General features: G+C 44.7%; 1 protein-coding gene and 1 non-coding gene across 2 annotated transcripts in view; one reads left to right on the forward strand and one right to left on the reverse strand.

Moving 5' to 3' along the window:
• The window catches only part of LOC124552548 (clotting factor C-like), a 32111-nt gene extending 20555 nt beyond the window's left edge, over positions 1 to 11556 (reverse strand). Inside the window, exon 1 of the mRNA XM_047126865.1 lies at positions 11411 to 11556. Within this exon, the coding sequence (XP_046982821.1) occupies positions 11411 to 11555 (145 nt within the window). The 5' untranslated portion in view covers position 11556. The remainder of the gene's footprint in view (positions 1 to 11410) is intronic.
• Trnat-ugu lies at positions 9309 to 9383 on the forward strand. Its single transcript has one exon. It is a non-coding gene; the product is annotated as a tRNA-Thr (tRNA).
• Positions 11557 to 15095: the final 3539 nt, after the last annotated feature.

The raw sequence follows: 15095 nt of genomic DNA on the forward strand, positions 1-15095 counted from the left end.
AAATATTCTGAGACCCATAGTGTCAAGAATGTGCCGATAGTACCAAATTTCAGGCACTACCTCTCACCACGGACAACACAGTGGCTGACAACCTTCACTTAACGACCATGAGCAGTGGCGTATGGGTAGAGCTGTCAGTGCTAACAGACAAGCAATGCTGCATGAAACAAACGCTATAATCAATGTGGGACATATGAGGAACATATCCATTAGGGTGGTGCATCAAAATTTGGCGTTAATCAGCTGTGGCAGCAGATGACTGATGTGAGTGCCTTTGCTAACAGCACAACATCACCTGCAGCTCCTCTCCTGCGTTCGTGGCCATGTCTGTTGGATCCTGGATGACTGGAAAACTGTGGCCACAGCAGATGAGCCTCGATTTCAGTTGATAAGAGCTGATGGTAGGGTTCGAGTGTGGCACAGACCTCACAAAGCCGCAGACCCATCTCGTGAACAAGGCACTGTGCAAGCTGGTGATGGCTCCATAATGGTTACATGCAATTGACTGGTTCCTCTGGATATTTCTTTACTTGGAAACCATTTGCAGCCATTCATCAATTTTATGTATCCAAACAACAATGGAATTTTTAGGGATGAAGTTGATGCATCATGTCACCACGCCACAATTGTTCATGACTGGTTTGAAGAAGACAGCGGACAATTTGAGCAAATGATTTGGCCTCCCAGATCACCAGTCATGAATCCCATCGAATATTTATGGGCCACAATAAAGAAGTCCTGCACCAGCAACACTTCTGCAATTATGGATGGCTATAGAGGCATCACCACGCAGTGTTTCTGCAGTAGGCTTCCAGCAAATTGTGGGGTCCATGCAGCCTCGAGTTGCTGCGCTATGTCAGGCGAAAGGGGCTCTGACATGACATTAGGAGGTATCACATGACTTATGTCAGCTCAGTGTATATTGAACTATCTTATTTATTCATTGGCATGTCCATTTTGATGCTGCTGTTCACCTTCCATGTTTTCAAAGCAAGGAAGCAGGAGTTTATGTTTCACATTTTGTACAAAAAAGAAAATACACTCAAGATGAATTTAAAATTGCTGGCTCTTACTTACCTTCAGGATACTAAGCTGTAGTGTGTTGCTACTACTCCATCTGTTATACTTTCTGCTCCCAAGAATAATTAATTTTTTTTTTTGCTATTTCATTCTATATGTAATGCAGCTGCACACTTAATAGATAATGTGTACAGTAATATAAAATTGTACTTTATGAAAAATTCCATTTAAAGTCACAGTTTATTTGTTCATATTTACGTTGTATTGTATGTACTGTATTGTATGTTAACCAGTGGCCTAGAGACTATGGAGAGGCTCCGTCGCTGCCGCAGCCGCAGTGGTCCACAACCCCACGACGACTACCGCAGTCCACTTCACCCCTCCAACACCCCACACCGAACCATTCTTTCAGGGTTATTCACATTTACTTTCCTTGTTAATGATGCAATTGACTTTACTAGAAGCCTATATAATTAAATGACCAACTGAGGTTATGACATTTAATCAGGAAACATTTTGCAGGAGAGGGAGCATAGGAGGTATTGCTACCACTCATTCAAAAGCAGACTTCCCAACTTTTTGAGAACATATTTTGAATTATCTGAAACTAATCAACTCATGAAATGATTAACATTAATAAAAGTTCAGAACCTCACAATTCCAACTGCCTATTTTGCTTTAACACCTACAAGATTCTGAAGTATGACAATGTATTTTTGTTGCTATATTTTTTTCTGAATGAAACAACACCTCTCACTAATTAATTCAATCACAGACAGAGATTTTGTATAATTTGGGGTCATAACAAATTTATTCCAAGATGGATTTCATACATGTAAACAGCGGGTTTCTGACTCTCTCTCTTTCCAAGCATTAATCTCGACTGGTGGGGTCTGCTGGTCAATCGGATGTGGCATGTTAATTTGAAGGGGTGGCCGGATGCTCTTCGTGTCACCACCCCGTACCCCCCGGGAAGGGATTAGTGTACCCCAACTGTCTGCACCTAGTGTAATCCATGGAATAGTGTGCAGATGTCTGCAATCCGTGTAACTGATGCAGAACGTGGGGACCAGTCCAGAAGTCACCTAGCGGGATGTGGAAAACCGCCTAAAAACCACAACCACGCTGGCCAGCACACGAGCCCTCGTCAGTAATCCGCCGGCACACCTACACGAGTCCAGCAAGCAGTGTGTTAGCGGTTTCAGCTACACTGGTGAGTAGGGGATTTCTGACTAAGGATGAATAATAATGTTCCATATATTTTATGTTTTACTACCATGAAACCTTTTTTTATAAACCAGATAATAGTAAAACTGTAGAGTACATGCAGTATAGCAAAGTCTACCCCAGCCAATTTTCAAAACATTATGTAGTTTCAGAAGTCACATAATCTTATGCCTGTCTTTAAATAGTCAACGTCCCACAAAGTCACCTGTCACTAACCAATGAGCAACCAGGTAAGATCTCTATGTAGGGCCATTACAGTCCCATCGAGTAAGTATGTAAGAACTAGTTTAAAGTGAAACTTCGGAGCTGCCGCCAGCTTGTCTCCGTCCTGCAGAACGGAAGTCAAGTAGCTGTTCCACTGGAGGACGACGGATTCGCACACTCCCGTCTGCTTGATGAAGAAAGTGTTGGGATTCATCAGATGAAGAAAAGCTCTGCCACTGCGCCAACGTCCAGTACCGATGGTCACGTGTTATCATTGGCATTTTTTTTTCTCCTTTATTGAGTTGCGATTCCCCCCGAAGAGGGCGGGCTGGCAGCAGCTTAGTACGCCGCTCTTCAGCCTACAGAATTTGTTTAAAAAAAATGAAAATAATAAATAATAAAAGCTGGCGATAAAATCGGTGACATAAATGGTCAAATGGCGGAAAATTGTGGAACTTAAAAAATAAAACAAAGGGTTGATGATGCTAATAAAATAAACAGGAAGCAGAAAAATAATAGACAGACAATTAAAAAACACGGCGACAGTCTGGTTTCTGTTTGCAAAGGATATGAAATTCACACCCAGCGACAGCATGATTTCTGTTTGCAAAACTTTGGATAGATGCACAACACTGAACACTCACTTGAACACTGCACTAAAAAGTTGGCACAAATATGACACACCACAGCTGAGGGAGGGCAGACGGGGGGAACTGGGACAAACAATGGGAAGGAAAAGGGGGGAAGGAGAGGAAAAGACGATGTGGACGGCAGGGGGGAAGGAGTTGATGGGGGACGAGGACCCATAACAGGGGGGGGGGGGGCAGACGTGACAGGGACTGGGGAATGCAAAAGGACTAGGGGGGGGGGGAAGGGAGGCAGAGAGAGGTTTGGTGGAGGAAAACAGGACGAAGAGGGGGGGAAGAGGGGGGGAAGAGGGAGCCCAGGGAAAGGACAGAGGAGAGGAGGGGGAGATGAGGATCAGAGTTGATAGGTGGGATATATGAAGGGAGAGAGGGCATCAGCCAGGAGGAGTAGTTGATGGAAGCCACCTTGGGAAAGGAGATGAAGGGTGTAGAGGTGGAGGGTAGGGGGGACACAACAGTGAAGGTGGGGTAGAGGGCGGGGGTTGAGAGGAGCAACCAGGGGGTGAGGGGGATCAAGGTGGTGGGAGGTGTAGAGTATGCGGATATATTCGAGGAATAGGAGCAGATGGGGGAAAGGAATGAGGTCATAGAGGATCCGCATGGGGGACGGGATGATTGCGTCGCCAGCTGCGGAATCCCATGATTAGGAGTGGTTTCACCTTGGTTTCGCCACGTGTAGAGGACACTCAACACAGCAGTGCTCGAACACCCGATGAGTCATGCGGTTTACGAATTGCTCGAGCCAAGCCTACGGGCCATCACGATCTGAACTCGACCAAACTCAGATGTAACGCGTACCTTGCCCTTTCTACACCTGGACAGTACGCCCATTGATACCGCATGCACCGTGCGTGTGACTGTCTGACTAGCAGTCGTTGCTCACCAGGTGATGCTGCTATCACCTGGACGGGTTTATATCGATAGTAGAACGGTTGTCATAATGCTCTGGCTGATCACGGTACTTGCATTTATGTTCAACACATGGCACTCAATTAGGCAGTCTATGTAAAAACACATGCGTATTCGAATTCAACGTTGTGTCCAAATTTCGAAGCAATCGCCGAAGAACTTTTGTAGATTTCAGATTTTGAATAACGAGCCTTTATAATTTTCTTTGTATAGGTGAAAGTGAACATTGAAGAGTTCAGCACATTAGAAACTATCAACAAAGTATGAAACTTCCTGACAGATTAAAACTGTGTGCCCGACCGAGATTCGAACTCGGGACCGTAGAGCACTTGCCTGCGAAAGGCAAAGGTCCCGAGTTCGAGTCTCGGTCGGGCACACAGTTTTAATCTGCCAGGAAGTTTCATATCAGCGCACACTCCGCTGCAGAGTGAAAATCTCATTCTATCAACAAAGTAATTGCGCAACTGTTGTGTAAAATTCTTATGGGTGACTGTGAGCATCACAACTACTGTACATCTATAGTCTGCAAACTACCGTGAAGTGCATGGCAGAGGGTATGTCCCATTGTACCACTTATTAGGGTTTCTTCCTGTTCCATTCATGTACGGAGTGCGAGAAGAATGATTGTGTGAACGCTTCTGTGCGTGCAGTAATTATTCTAATCTTACCCTCAGGATCCCTATGTGAGCGACATGTAAGAGGTTGTAGTATATTCCTTGAGTAATCATTTAAATTCGGCTCTTGAAACTTTGTTACTAGACAGTCTCGGGTTACAGAATGAAATTTTCAGTCTGCAGCGGAGTGTGCGCTGATATGAAACTTCGCGGCAGATTAAAACTGTGTGCCCGACCGAGACTCGAAATCGGGACATTTGTCTTTCGCGGGCATGTGCTCTACAAACTGAGCTACCCGAGCACGACTCACGACCTGTCATCACAGTTTCAATTTCGCCATAAGCTGGTAGAGTATTTGCTGGCGAAAGGCACATAGTTTTAATCTGCCAGGAAGTTTCAATATTGGGTTAGTTTACTTCTGTCTCCAAGACTCTGCCAGTTCAGTTCCTTCACTATTTCTGTGACACTCTCCCACGGATTAAACAAACCTGTGACCATTCGTGCTGCCCTTCTCTGTATACATTTAATATCCCCTGTTAGTCCTATACGTTAAGGGTCCCACACACATGAGCAGTATTTTAGAACTGGTCGTACCGATGATTTGTAAGCAATTACATTTTGTAGACTGATTGCACTTCCCTGGTATTCAACCAATAAACGGAAGTCTACCACCTGCTTTACACACAACTGAGTCTATGTGACCACTCCATTCCATATCCCTACAGTGTGTTCCTCTCAGGTACTTGTATGAATTAGCCGATTCCAATAGTGACTTATTTTCCGCCCCTGGTAGCTGAGTGGTCGCCAGCATGGTAGCTCAGCGTGTTCGGTCAGAGGGTCAGCTGCCGTCTGTAATAAAAAATACTGAGTTAATCGATCAACAACGAACTTAAATGAATGTCTTACGACGTCCGCCCCGAGCAGATGCAAGGAACAAAAGCGAACAAAATGAGATTTAAAAAAAAAAAAAAGAAGCGGTCAGCGCGACAGGATGTCATACCTAATGTCCCGGGTTCGATTCCCGGGTGGGTCGGAGATTTTCTTCGCTCAGAGACTGGGTGTTGTGTTGTCCTTATTTTTATCATTTTGTCCTCATCGACACGCAAATCGCCGAAGTGGCGTCAACTCGAAAGACTTGCACCCGGCGAACTGTCTACCCTACGGAAGGCCCTAGTCACACGGCATTTTTGCAGTGACTTTTTGACTGTTTCGTTTTGTGAAACGCAAAATTTTACATTCCGAACATTTAGAACAAGTTGGAATCTCTTCACCATGTTGAAGTCTTATCAGGATCTGACTGAATATTTAAGCAGATTACCTCAGATAGTACTTCATCATAGATAACTGCATAATCTGCAAAAAGCCTGATTTTACTCTTAATATTGTAGTTTTCAGAGAACGCATTTAGTAAAGTTTGACAGGATGTCTTATCACGCCCTCTACTAACAAAACTGTAATTTTCCCAATCAATTGCTGGATGATTTAAGTCTCCACTGATAATTAAAGTATGATTGGTGAACTTAGATACAAGTGAACTGAGGTTTTCTCTAAAGTTTTGGGTTAAATCAGGAGACGAGCCTGATGGGCGATAAAAGGATTCAATTATTTTATGTCCACCGCTAGTCTTGCCCAAACATCTGACTCGCACTGATGAATGTCACATGCAATGGCAATCATTATACCACGGCGCTGTCACATACGAGGGCTGTTCAAAAAGTACGGTATCTTTTCAAATTGTGCGGGCAGCATACAATCCATTAATGATCTCTTTTTGTTATGTTGGTGCACATGTCCCGAACATATGTTCACAGTTTCAAGTTACAGCATACTTCGTTTGTTTTTGACAGATAGAAAGTTTAGACGTGTTTTAGTGTACTCGGCGATTTTCTAATGTTATAAAAAATGGAGCAAAGAAATTGCATCAAATTTTGTGTGAAACATGGAATCAAGTGCTCTAACACACTTGAAATGTTGACAGTGGCATACGGTGAGTCTGCTCTAAGTAAAAAAAAAAAAAAAAAAAAAAAAAAAAAAAAAAAAAAAAAAAAAAAAAAAAAAAAAAAAAAAAAAAAAAAAAGGTTGCAAGTGGTACAACTTCTTCGAAGATGGCCGAGAAGATGCCAATGACGAACCTCGCTCTGGACGCCCCAGCTCATCAGCAACAGCTGATCACGTCGAAGCTGTGAAGAAAATTGTTTTGGAAACTCGTCGAATTACCGCATGGGAACATGCTGAGGATGTTGGCATATCTGTCGGCTCGTGTCATGCAATGTTTTTCGGATGTTTTGGACATGAGACGTGTCACAGCGAAGTTTGTTCCAAAACTTCTCAATTTTGATCAGAAGAACCGTCGCATGAGCATCGCTCAGGAGCTCTCGAATGACATCAGTGATGATCCTGATTTGCTCAAAAGGGTCATACTGGTGACGAAACATTCGTTTACGATTATGACGTCGAAACCAACGCCCAGTCGTCCCAATGGAAGCATCCCTGAGAGCCAAGACCGAAAAAAGCACGCCAAGTTCGATCAAATGTCAAAGTTTTGTTCGCTGTTTTTTTCAATTACCGTGGTGTAGTGCACCTTGAATTTTTGCCAAAAAAGTCGTACAGTCAATAAGGAATATTATCTCGACGTTAAGCGTCGTTTGCGGAAGCAATACGCAAAAAATGTCCGGAATTGTGGGACAACAATTCGTGGTTTTCGCATTACAACAATGCACCAACTCATTCGTCGTTGCTTGTGAGAGATTTTTTGGCAAAAACAACACGACAGTCATGCCCCAGCCACCATATTCATCGGATATGGCCCCTGCGACTTTTTCCTGTTCCCAAAACTGAAGAGACCTACCAAAGGACTAAGATTTTCAACGATTGATAAAATAAAAACTGCATCGCTGCAAGAACTGAAGACTGTATCAGAATGTGCTTATGAGAAGTGCTTCGAGGATTGGAAGAAGCGTTGGCACAAGTGTATTGTATCGGAGGGCGATTGCTTTGAAGGGACAACTTGAATAAATGATAATTAATTGAAACCCTCAGCTGCCGACAGGTGTTATTGACATACCTTGATGGGGACAGCTGAAAATGTGTGTCCCGACCAGGAAACGAACCCAGGATCTCCTGCTTACATCACAGACGCTCTATCCATCGATAAATGATAATTAATTGAAACCCTCAGCTGCCGACAGGTGTTGTTGACATACCTTGATGGAGACAGCTGAAAATGTGTGCCCCGACCGGGACTCGAACCCAGGATCTCCTGCTTACATGGCAGACGCTCTATCCATCGATAAATGATAATTAATTGAAACCCTCAGCTGCCGACAGGTGTTGTTGACATATTTTGATGGAGACAGCTGAAAATGTGTGCCCCGACCGGGACTCGAACCCAGAATCTCCTGCTTACATGGCAGACGCTCTATCCATCCATAAATGATAATTAATTGAAACCCTCAGCTGCCGACAGGTGTTATTGACATACCTTGCTGGGGACAGCTGAAAATGTGTGCCCCGACCAGGAAACGAACCCAGGATCTCCTGATTGCATGGCAGACGCTCTATCCATCCATAAATGATAATTAATTGAAACCCTCAACTGCCGACAGGTGTTGTTGACATACCTTGATGCGGACAAAAAAAATGGTTCAAATGGCTCTGAGCACTATGGGACATAACTTCTGAAGTCATCAGTCCCCTAGAACTTAGAACTACTTAAACCTAACTACCCTTAGGACATCACACACATCCATGCCCGAGGCAGGATTCGAACCTGCGACCGTAGTGGTTCCAGACTGTAGCGCTTAGCACCGCTCGTCCACCCCGGCCGGCCTTGATGCGGACAGCTGAAAATGTGTGCCCCGATCGGGAAACGAACCCAGGATCTCCAGCTTACATGGCAGACGCTCCATCCATCTCACGCACCGAGGACACAGTGGATAGTGCGACTGCAGGGACTTATCCCTTGCATGCTTCCCGACAGACCGACAGATGGCGCTTCATCTGATCAGAATAGCAATAATTAGCATAACAAAGTAAGACGAAGCAAAGCTGATGTTCTTTACAGGAAATGCTCAATACGTCCACCATCATTCCTCAACAATAGCTGTAGTCGAGGAATAATGAACAGCACTGTAAAGCATGTCCGGAGTTATGGTGAGGCATTGGCGTCGGATATTGTCTTTCAGCATCCCTAGAGACGTCGGTCGATCACGATACGCTTGCGACTTCAAGTAACCCCAAAGCCAATAATCTGGGGAGCTGGGAGGCCAAGCATGACGAAAGTGGCGGCTGAGCACACGACCATTACCAAAAGACGCGCGCAAGAGATCTTTCACGCGTCTAGCAATATGGGGTGGTTCTAATAAAACCCCATGTCATTCCAAGCATGTGTGTCAATTTTTACCTCTCTATCTACATTACTCTGTGGTTTATTAAGTTTTCAAATTTATACTGACTTTTTGATCACCCGGTACATACGTAATGTTCCTAATAGATACTTATCCCATGCGAGTGCTCACAGGTTGCCCGAACTCTTACGGGAACCGTCAACTTAAGTGGGAGCAAGTAATGAGTGGATGGGCAAAGTATCTATTAGGAACATTATGTATGTATATTGTGGACAGTTGGGAATGTGGGTCTCACGGGGAGCGTGCAAGGGATAAGTCCCTGCAGTCCCACTATCCACTGTGCCGTCGGTGGCTCAGATGGATAGAGCGTCTGCCATGTAAGCAGGAGATCCCGGGTTCGAGTCCCGGTCGGGGCACACATTTTCAGCTGTCCCCAATGAAGTGTATAAACGCCTGCTTGCAGCTAGGGTGTCTATTTAATTATCATTTCATTTCTAGCAAAGCTGCATGGTCATCCACGGTAACTGTTCTTTCGGGAACAGATACTACCGTCATATATAGTTAAAAATATGGGTTCCCGGCCATTGACCTTCTTGTGCGAACGCACACGCTATGCCCGAACTCGTACGGGACTTGGTAGATTAATCTGCCACGAGCAATGAGTATGATGGGCAAACATCTATTAGGCGCACTACGAATGTAGTGTTGTGGACATGTTGGGAATGTGGATCTCACGGGGAGCGTGCAAGGGATAAGTCCCTGCAGACGCGGTGGCTCAGATGGATAGAGCGTCTGCCATGTAAGCAGGAGATCCCGGGTTCGAGTTCCGGTCGGGGCACTCATTTTCAGCTGTCCCAATCGAGGTATGTCAACAACACCTGTCGGCAGCTGAGGGTTTCAACTAATTATCATTTATTATAGAGAAGTTGCACGGTCATCAATGGTATCTGTTCTTTCGAGTTATACTATCTTCATAGACAACGTGAATATTAATGAATAAATAAATATTTTTTTTCATAAAAATATAAAGTCGCCTTAGTTTTTGAGCACACCTCGTACGCGACAGATCGTTAATGTAACGCGGCAACTGTGGCTTACAGGTCGCCTCGTAAATAGCACTTCGCAGCTACAAAACTAAATACGTGTATCTGAGCAATGCAGACTCGTGGTCACGTAACACGAGCCGCATCACGCCAATGCTTCACACAACCAAAACGCGATGAAACAATAATTTTACAAAGTACTTTTAATAACGTCAGAAATATGTGGTAATCAAAATAAAGAAAGTTGTAGAACATTAGATTATGTGAACCTATCCTCTGGGTTGTGGTTTCAATAGATACTATAGATGAATACTCCGTTTCACAATGCCAGCACGGTTATTATGTGATTTAGGTAAACATTTATATCTCCAAAAGTATTGGAGTTATTGATTTGAAATTTTAACGGTGTGGTTGTATTATCCATAGAATTTGGTATACAAAGTATGAAAAAGATCGATTAATATTTAATAGTTGTAATGACTTGGCAAGACAGCCAAGCCACTCGGAGGTAGCCGAAAGGCACGCGTTTAAGCTCACGCAGACTGGCGTGAGGTCTGGAACAGGACAATGTCTTGAGAATTGCAAATAAAGTACGAAGATCTTGGAATACTTAACTTTAATCCATAATTGGAGAACATCGCTCTTGATGATACATAATTTATAACCTCAATATAAACTGGTAATGGCGCCTTGCTAGGTCGTAGCAAATGACGTAGCTGAAGGCTATGCTAACTGTCGTCTCGGCAAATGAGAGCGTATTTGTCAGTGTAGCATCGCTAGCAAAGTCTGCTGTACAACTGGGGCGAGTGCTAGGGAGTCTCTCTAGACTAGACCTGCCGTGTGGCGGCGCTCGGTCTGCAATCACTGACTCTGGTGACACGCGGGTCCGACGTATACTAATGGACCGCGGCCGATTTAAAGGCTACCACCTAGCAAGTGTGGTGTCTGGCGGTGACACCACAATAGTACTTCTTCATATTCACAGCGAGTACGTGTAACGTACTGCATGCAGCGTTAATCAAGTACACTGCTCGCTCGGCCCTGTAGCAAAGCGTGAGATCCAAACACCCGCTCTCTCACTGGCTCCACGGCAAGCTAAGCGTTCAGTGCAAGGTGAAAACTCTTAATGATTTGCTACTTTACATACCGACTCATAAAAGTGAAGTGGGCGACAGAAGTGCCTCAGTGGATAATAAATGTTAATCGCATCATCTTTAGTCTGCGGGCCCGTCCACAGTGCCACGTAACGTAAATGGGAACAAAGAACGAAAGAATACCTGTACCAGGGGTTTGGGCACTGGCCGAATATAACGGCAGACAGACTGCAGCGGGTTGGCCACATTTGTCAGGCTGATGGATTCGTCCCCTACCGACTCCCCAACTTATTGGCTGGTACTTACGAGCGGTGAGCAGCAGCAAGAGCGCACACAACTGCCCTCGGCGGAGGTCCATCGCGCACTGCGGGGCTTCACCAGCACCGTGCACATATAAGCGAGGCCGTTGGCCTCTATTGGTCGCTGGGGATACCGGGAAGTACCGCAACATTGAGGAAGGCCAGCAAGCTGAACGGCGCCGCGGTTCAGCGAACGAAGTAGGAACTCACCAAGGACGACAACAAGCTGTTAGCCAATACAGCGTAGAGCTCATCATCTGCGTCCGCAAGGTGGTGGCAGAGAGGGCGGGGGTGGAGGCAAGACGGGGCACTCGCCCCCTGCTGGAGTCTTTCAGACTTTTGATTCATCACAAAATTCTCTGAAACTCGTAGCAATCACTATCTGCGACACCATTGAACTCCAGATTTCACACTGCCGACCGCTATGGGAAGTACTGCAGATGTGTAGCGGATAGGCAAAATAATGTGTACTTACTTGGGAATGGTTTATTAATGAGGAGTTGGACCCCCATTTGCCCGTAATACAGCTGCGATTCTTCTTGGAATACTGGCATATAACGATTGTATAGTCTCCTGTGGAATGTTATTTGTAATATTAGTATCTGTTTCGATAGCTTAAATAAACTTGCATGCGATAATCTAATCATGCAGGTTCATAAAACCCATCTGTGTAAAAATTTCTTAGATCGTCGCTGAGCAGCGACCACCTGATATTTCAAAGAATACCTTACGCGCGACGGCGCGGAATACGAATTGTTCATAAATTGTATCGATAGAGATATTTTGTGTTTCTTACTTTTTTGACAGCTGAAGAATTGTAATCCTCTTCTGTTAACACAGTCGTGATATTTTTTAAAGACAGCGGACGCGTATATGGCGTGGGCCGCAATCACTAATTAGTTATTATAAAATATTATTATTGTTCAGTGCTATGTAAGAATTTATGTGTGCATCTAAGATGAAATATCGAAAATGTTAAAGGACTTTATTTAAAGAAACAGCCAGAAAGATAGAAAATTGAAATCGTACGGAACCTATAGTTAGCAATAAAATAAGTTATTGTGCTCTCAAATGCAGTAGTGCCTGCTTATTACTTAAAGTATTTCTATGCTATCCATCTCCTATTAATAGCAACAGAAATAACGGCGTTTTTATAGCTACCAGGGATGGACTGCATGTCGGCAAACGTCGTAGTTAAGGCAGTAGGTGTATTGCTATTTACCTTGTTTGTGATTTAAATCTAACTTCTTTTAATGTGTGGTGTAGTATAGCAAAGAAAATTTCCAGCTCTGTCTGGTCCCTTAGGTTTCTCTCTTCGTAGTTGCTACGTCTCATATCCGGTCGTGATCGAACATGATCACGACACAAATAAATTAAGTGGCAATGCGAACTCTGTTCTTGATCTTGAGAACGCTACGCCTTCTGCAAACGATTTCAGGTGACATATAAAATATCACATACAGTACTTAAGTTTTTTGAAAAGTCTTTGCTCTTCCTGCCAAGAAGTGGTGCAAAACTCACAACAGATTTCTGAATCTTCACAAGAGAATAATAATTTGATCCGAATATAAATATCTTTTTTAAAAAAGAAATACACCACATATCCCACTCTTCGATCAGAACATCTTTTAACTCCTGTAGTGACGAGGGAGGTGGAAATATGCTCCGAACACTGCGCTCCAATGCCGCCCACAAGGGCAATGGTCCGATAATGTTCAAGTCTGGGGACTGTGCTGGCCAGGTAAGACGCTGCAGTTCAGTTGCATGCTCCTCATACCACGACTGTACTGTCCTGGCTGTGTGAATGGGTGCATTATCGTCCTGAAATATCGCATCATCGTTGGGCAACAACATTTGAATCATGGAGTTCACCTGATCATTTAAAATGTTCACATAATCGTTGGCTGTAACGCGGCCTTTGATAGTAATTATAGGACCAGCAGAATTCCATGATATGGCTGTCTACACCATCACACTTCCACCTCCATGCTTAACAGCTGGAATTAAGCAATCAGGATTGTAGTCTTCTTCTGGCGTTCTCTAGATGTTTGAAATTAAGGAAACGTTGACTCGTCAGACTATATGACGCGTTTCTATTGATCAGCCGTCCAGTATATAAGCTCCTGATACTATGTTTTACGCTTCTTTGCGTTGGTTGTCGCCACTAATGGTTTCAGTATAGCAGCTCGTCCACGAATATTCGCTGCATGGAGTTCTCGGCGGACAGCGTCGATAGATACGGGGTCTCGAAGATGGCTATTGAGCTCTGCAGTCACTTTAGCCGGCGTAGTATTCTGTTGTTTTGACACAATTCGTGTTAGCTTACGCCGATCTCTGTCATTTAGTTTTGATTTGCGTCAATTATTACGTTTACACGAAGACGTCTTTCCATGTTTTGTGTAGGCTGTCATGGCTGTTGAAACAGTTGCTCTCGAAACATCCAATAAGTTGGCTGCCTTGCTTGCTGATGCTCCAGCTAATCGGGCCCCCATAATCTGCCCTCTTTGGAACTCTGTTAGGTCTTGCATTGCACGTCCACCTCGGCCTCTGAATGCAAATATGAAGTGTGCACTACTCGTAAACAACCTGCACTGATGCCTAGTCCGTACTGAAAATGCACAGTTCAGTGCGACATGTGCCTTACCTTCTCTGTTGACCATCAAACAGAACTATCTCATTACTACCACTGTCCACATTATTTTGCCCATCCCCTGTAGTAATCACTACTGTAACATTTTTGTCACTAAATATAACTGGGTTTTCTCTTTTGATGCTAGTCAATTGTCAGGATGAGCATTCTAAAGCATTATGTCAGGGTGAAAATACTAAATTAATTAATTTTTCTCTCTTAACAACATGTGGGCAGGGTGGGTTCTTCCTTGGCTCGGGTATGAGGTCGAATGAAACATCATTTTTACATAAGATAACTTTTATTGAAGATTTGTACAACTGTTTCTTACTCGATGTTCTGGCTCGGAGAGCGGCAGCTGTGTCGTTTGCGAAGTCTTCTGCTGCGGCAGCGGCGGCGGCGGCGTCTGATTACGCGTAGCGGTGTGTATCTCGTGTCGCCGTCTCGCCCAGTTGACTGGAGACGCGCAGCGCGAGGTGGCCCGTTTAATTATTGCGAGCGAAGTCGTGCATCGGATGATACCTTGGATGTGGCGTCCCAGTGTTTCTCTTCTCTAAGCGGCCTCGTGTGTTGTGCATCGGCCAGCGGAGCGGCGCGGCGGGGCAAGGCCAGTGTCCCGAACTCGAACCACGGACTCCCGCTTGCCAGTCTTCGGCTGTCAGGTTTTCATCCCAGCTCACAGGTGACTGCTGATGTGAGGCCGTCTCCTTCCCGTCCTCACGAGTCACCCGGGTACTTAAAATCAGACTTCAAATACCTTTTAACTTCTCTCTTCTGGCGCCGCGGCTGCTGCTTACTATTCCATTACAGCGGCGGACTTGGTTCGTCTGTGCATGATGCAGACTCTTCTTGCATGACGGTCTTCAGCACCGAAACTGACTGAAAACTACTGCTACGCTTCTTCACTTCTTCGTCTTCTTCGTCTCTCGTCTCCGTCTCAGGCTCACTGCGTCTCGCGTATTTATTCACTTCAGTTTACTGGAGGTGAACGACTTCACGGTCATTGCCTCTTCTGTCACGTTGAACAGCTTCTCGAAAAATCTTCTTAACATCGGTCATTGGC

The sequence above is a fragment of the Schistocerca americana genome, chromosome 10 (assembly GCF_021461395.2).
Source record: "Schistocerca americana isolate TAMUIC-IGC-003095 chromosome 10, iqSchAmer2.1, whole genome shotgun sequence".
Classification (NCBI taxonomy): Eukaryota; Metazoa; Arthropoda; class Insecta; order Orthoptera; family Acrididae; genus Schistocerca; species Schistocerca americana.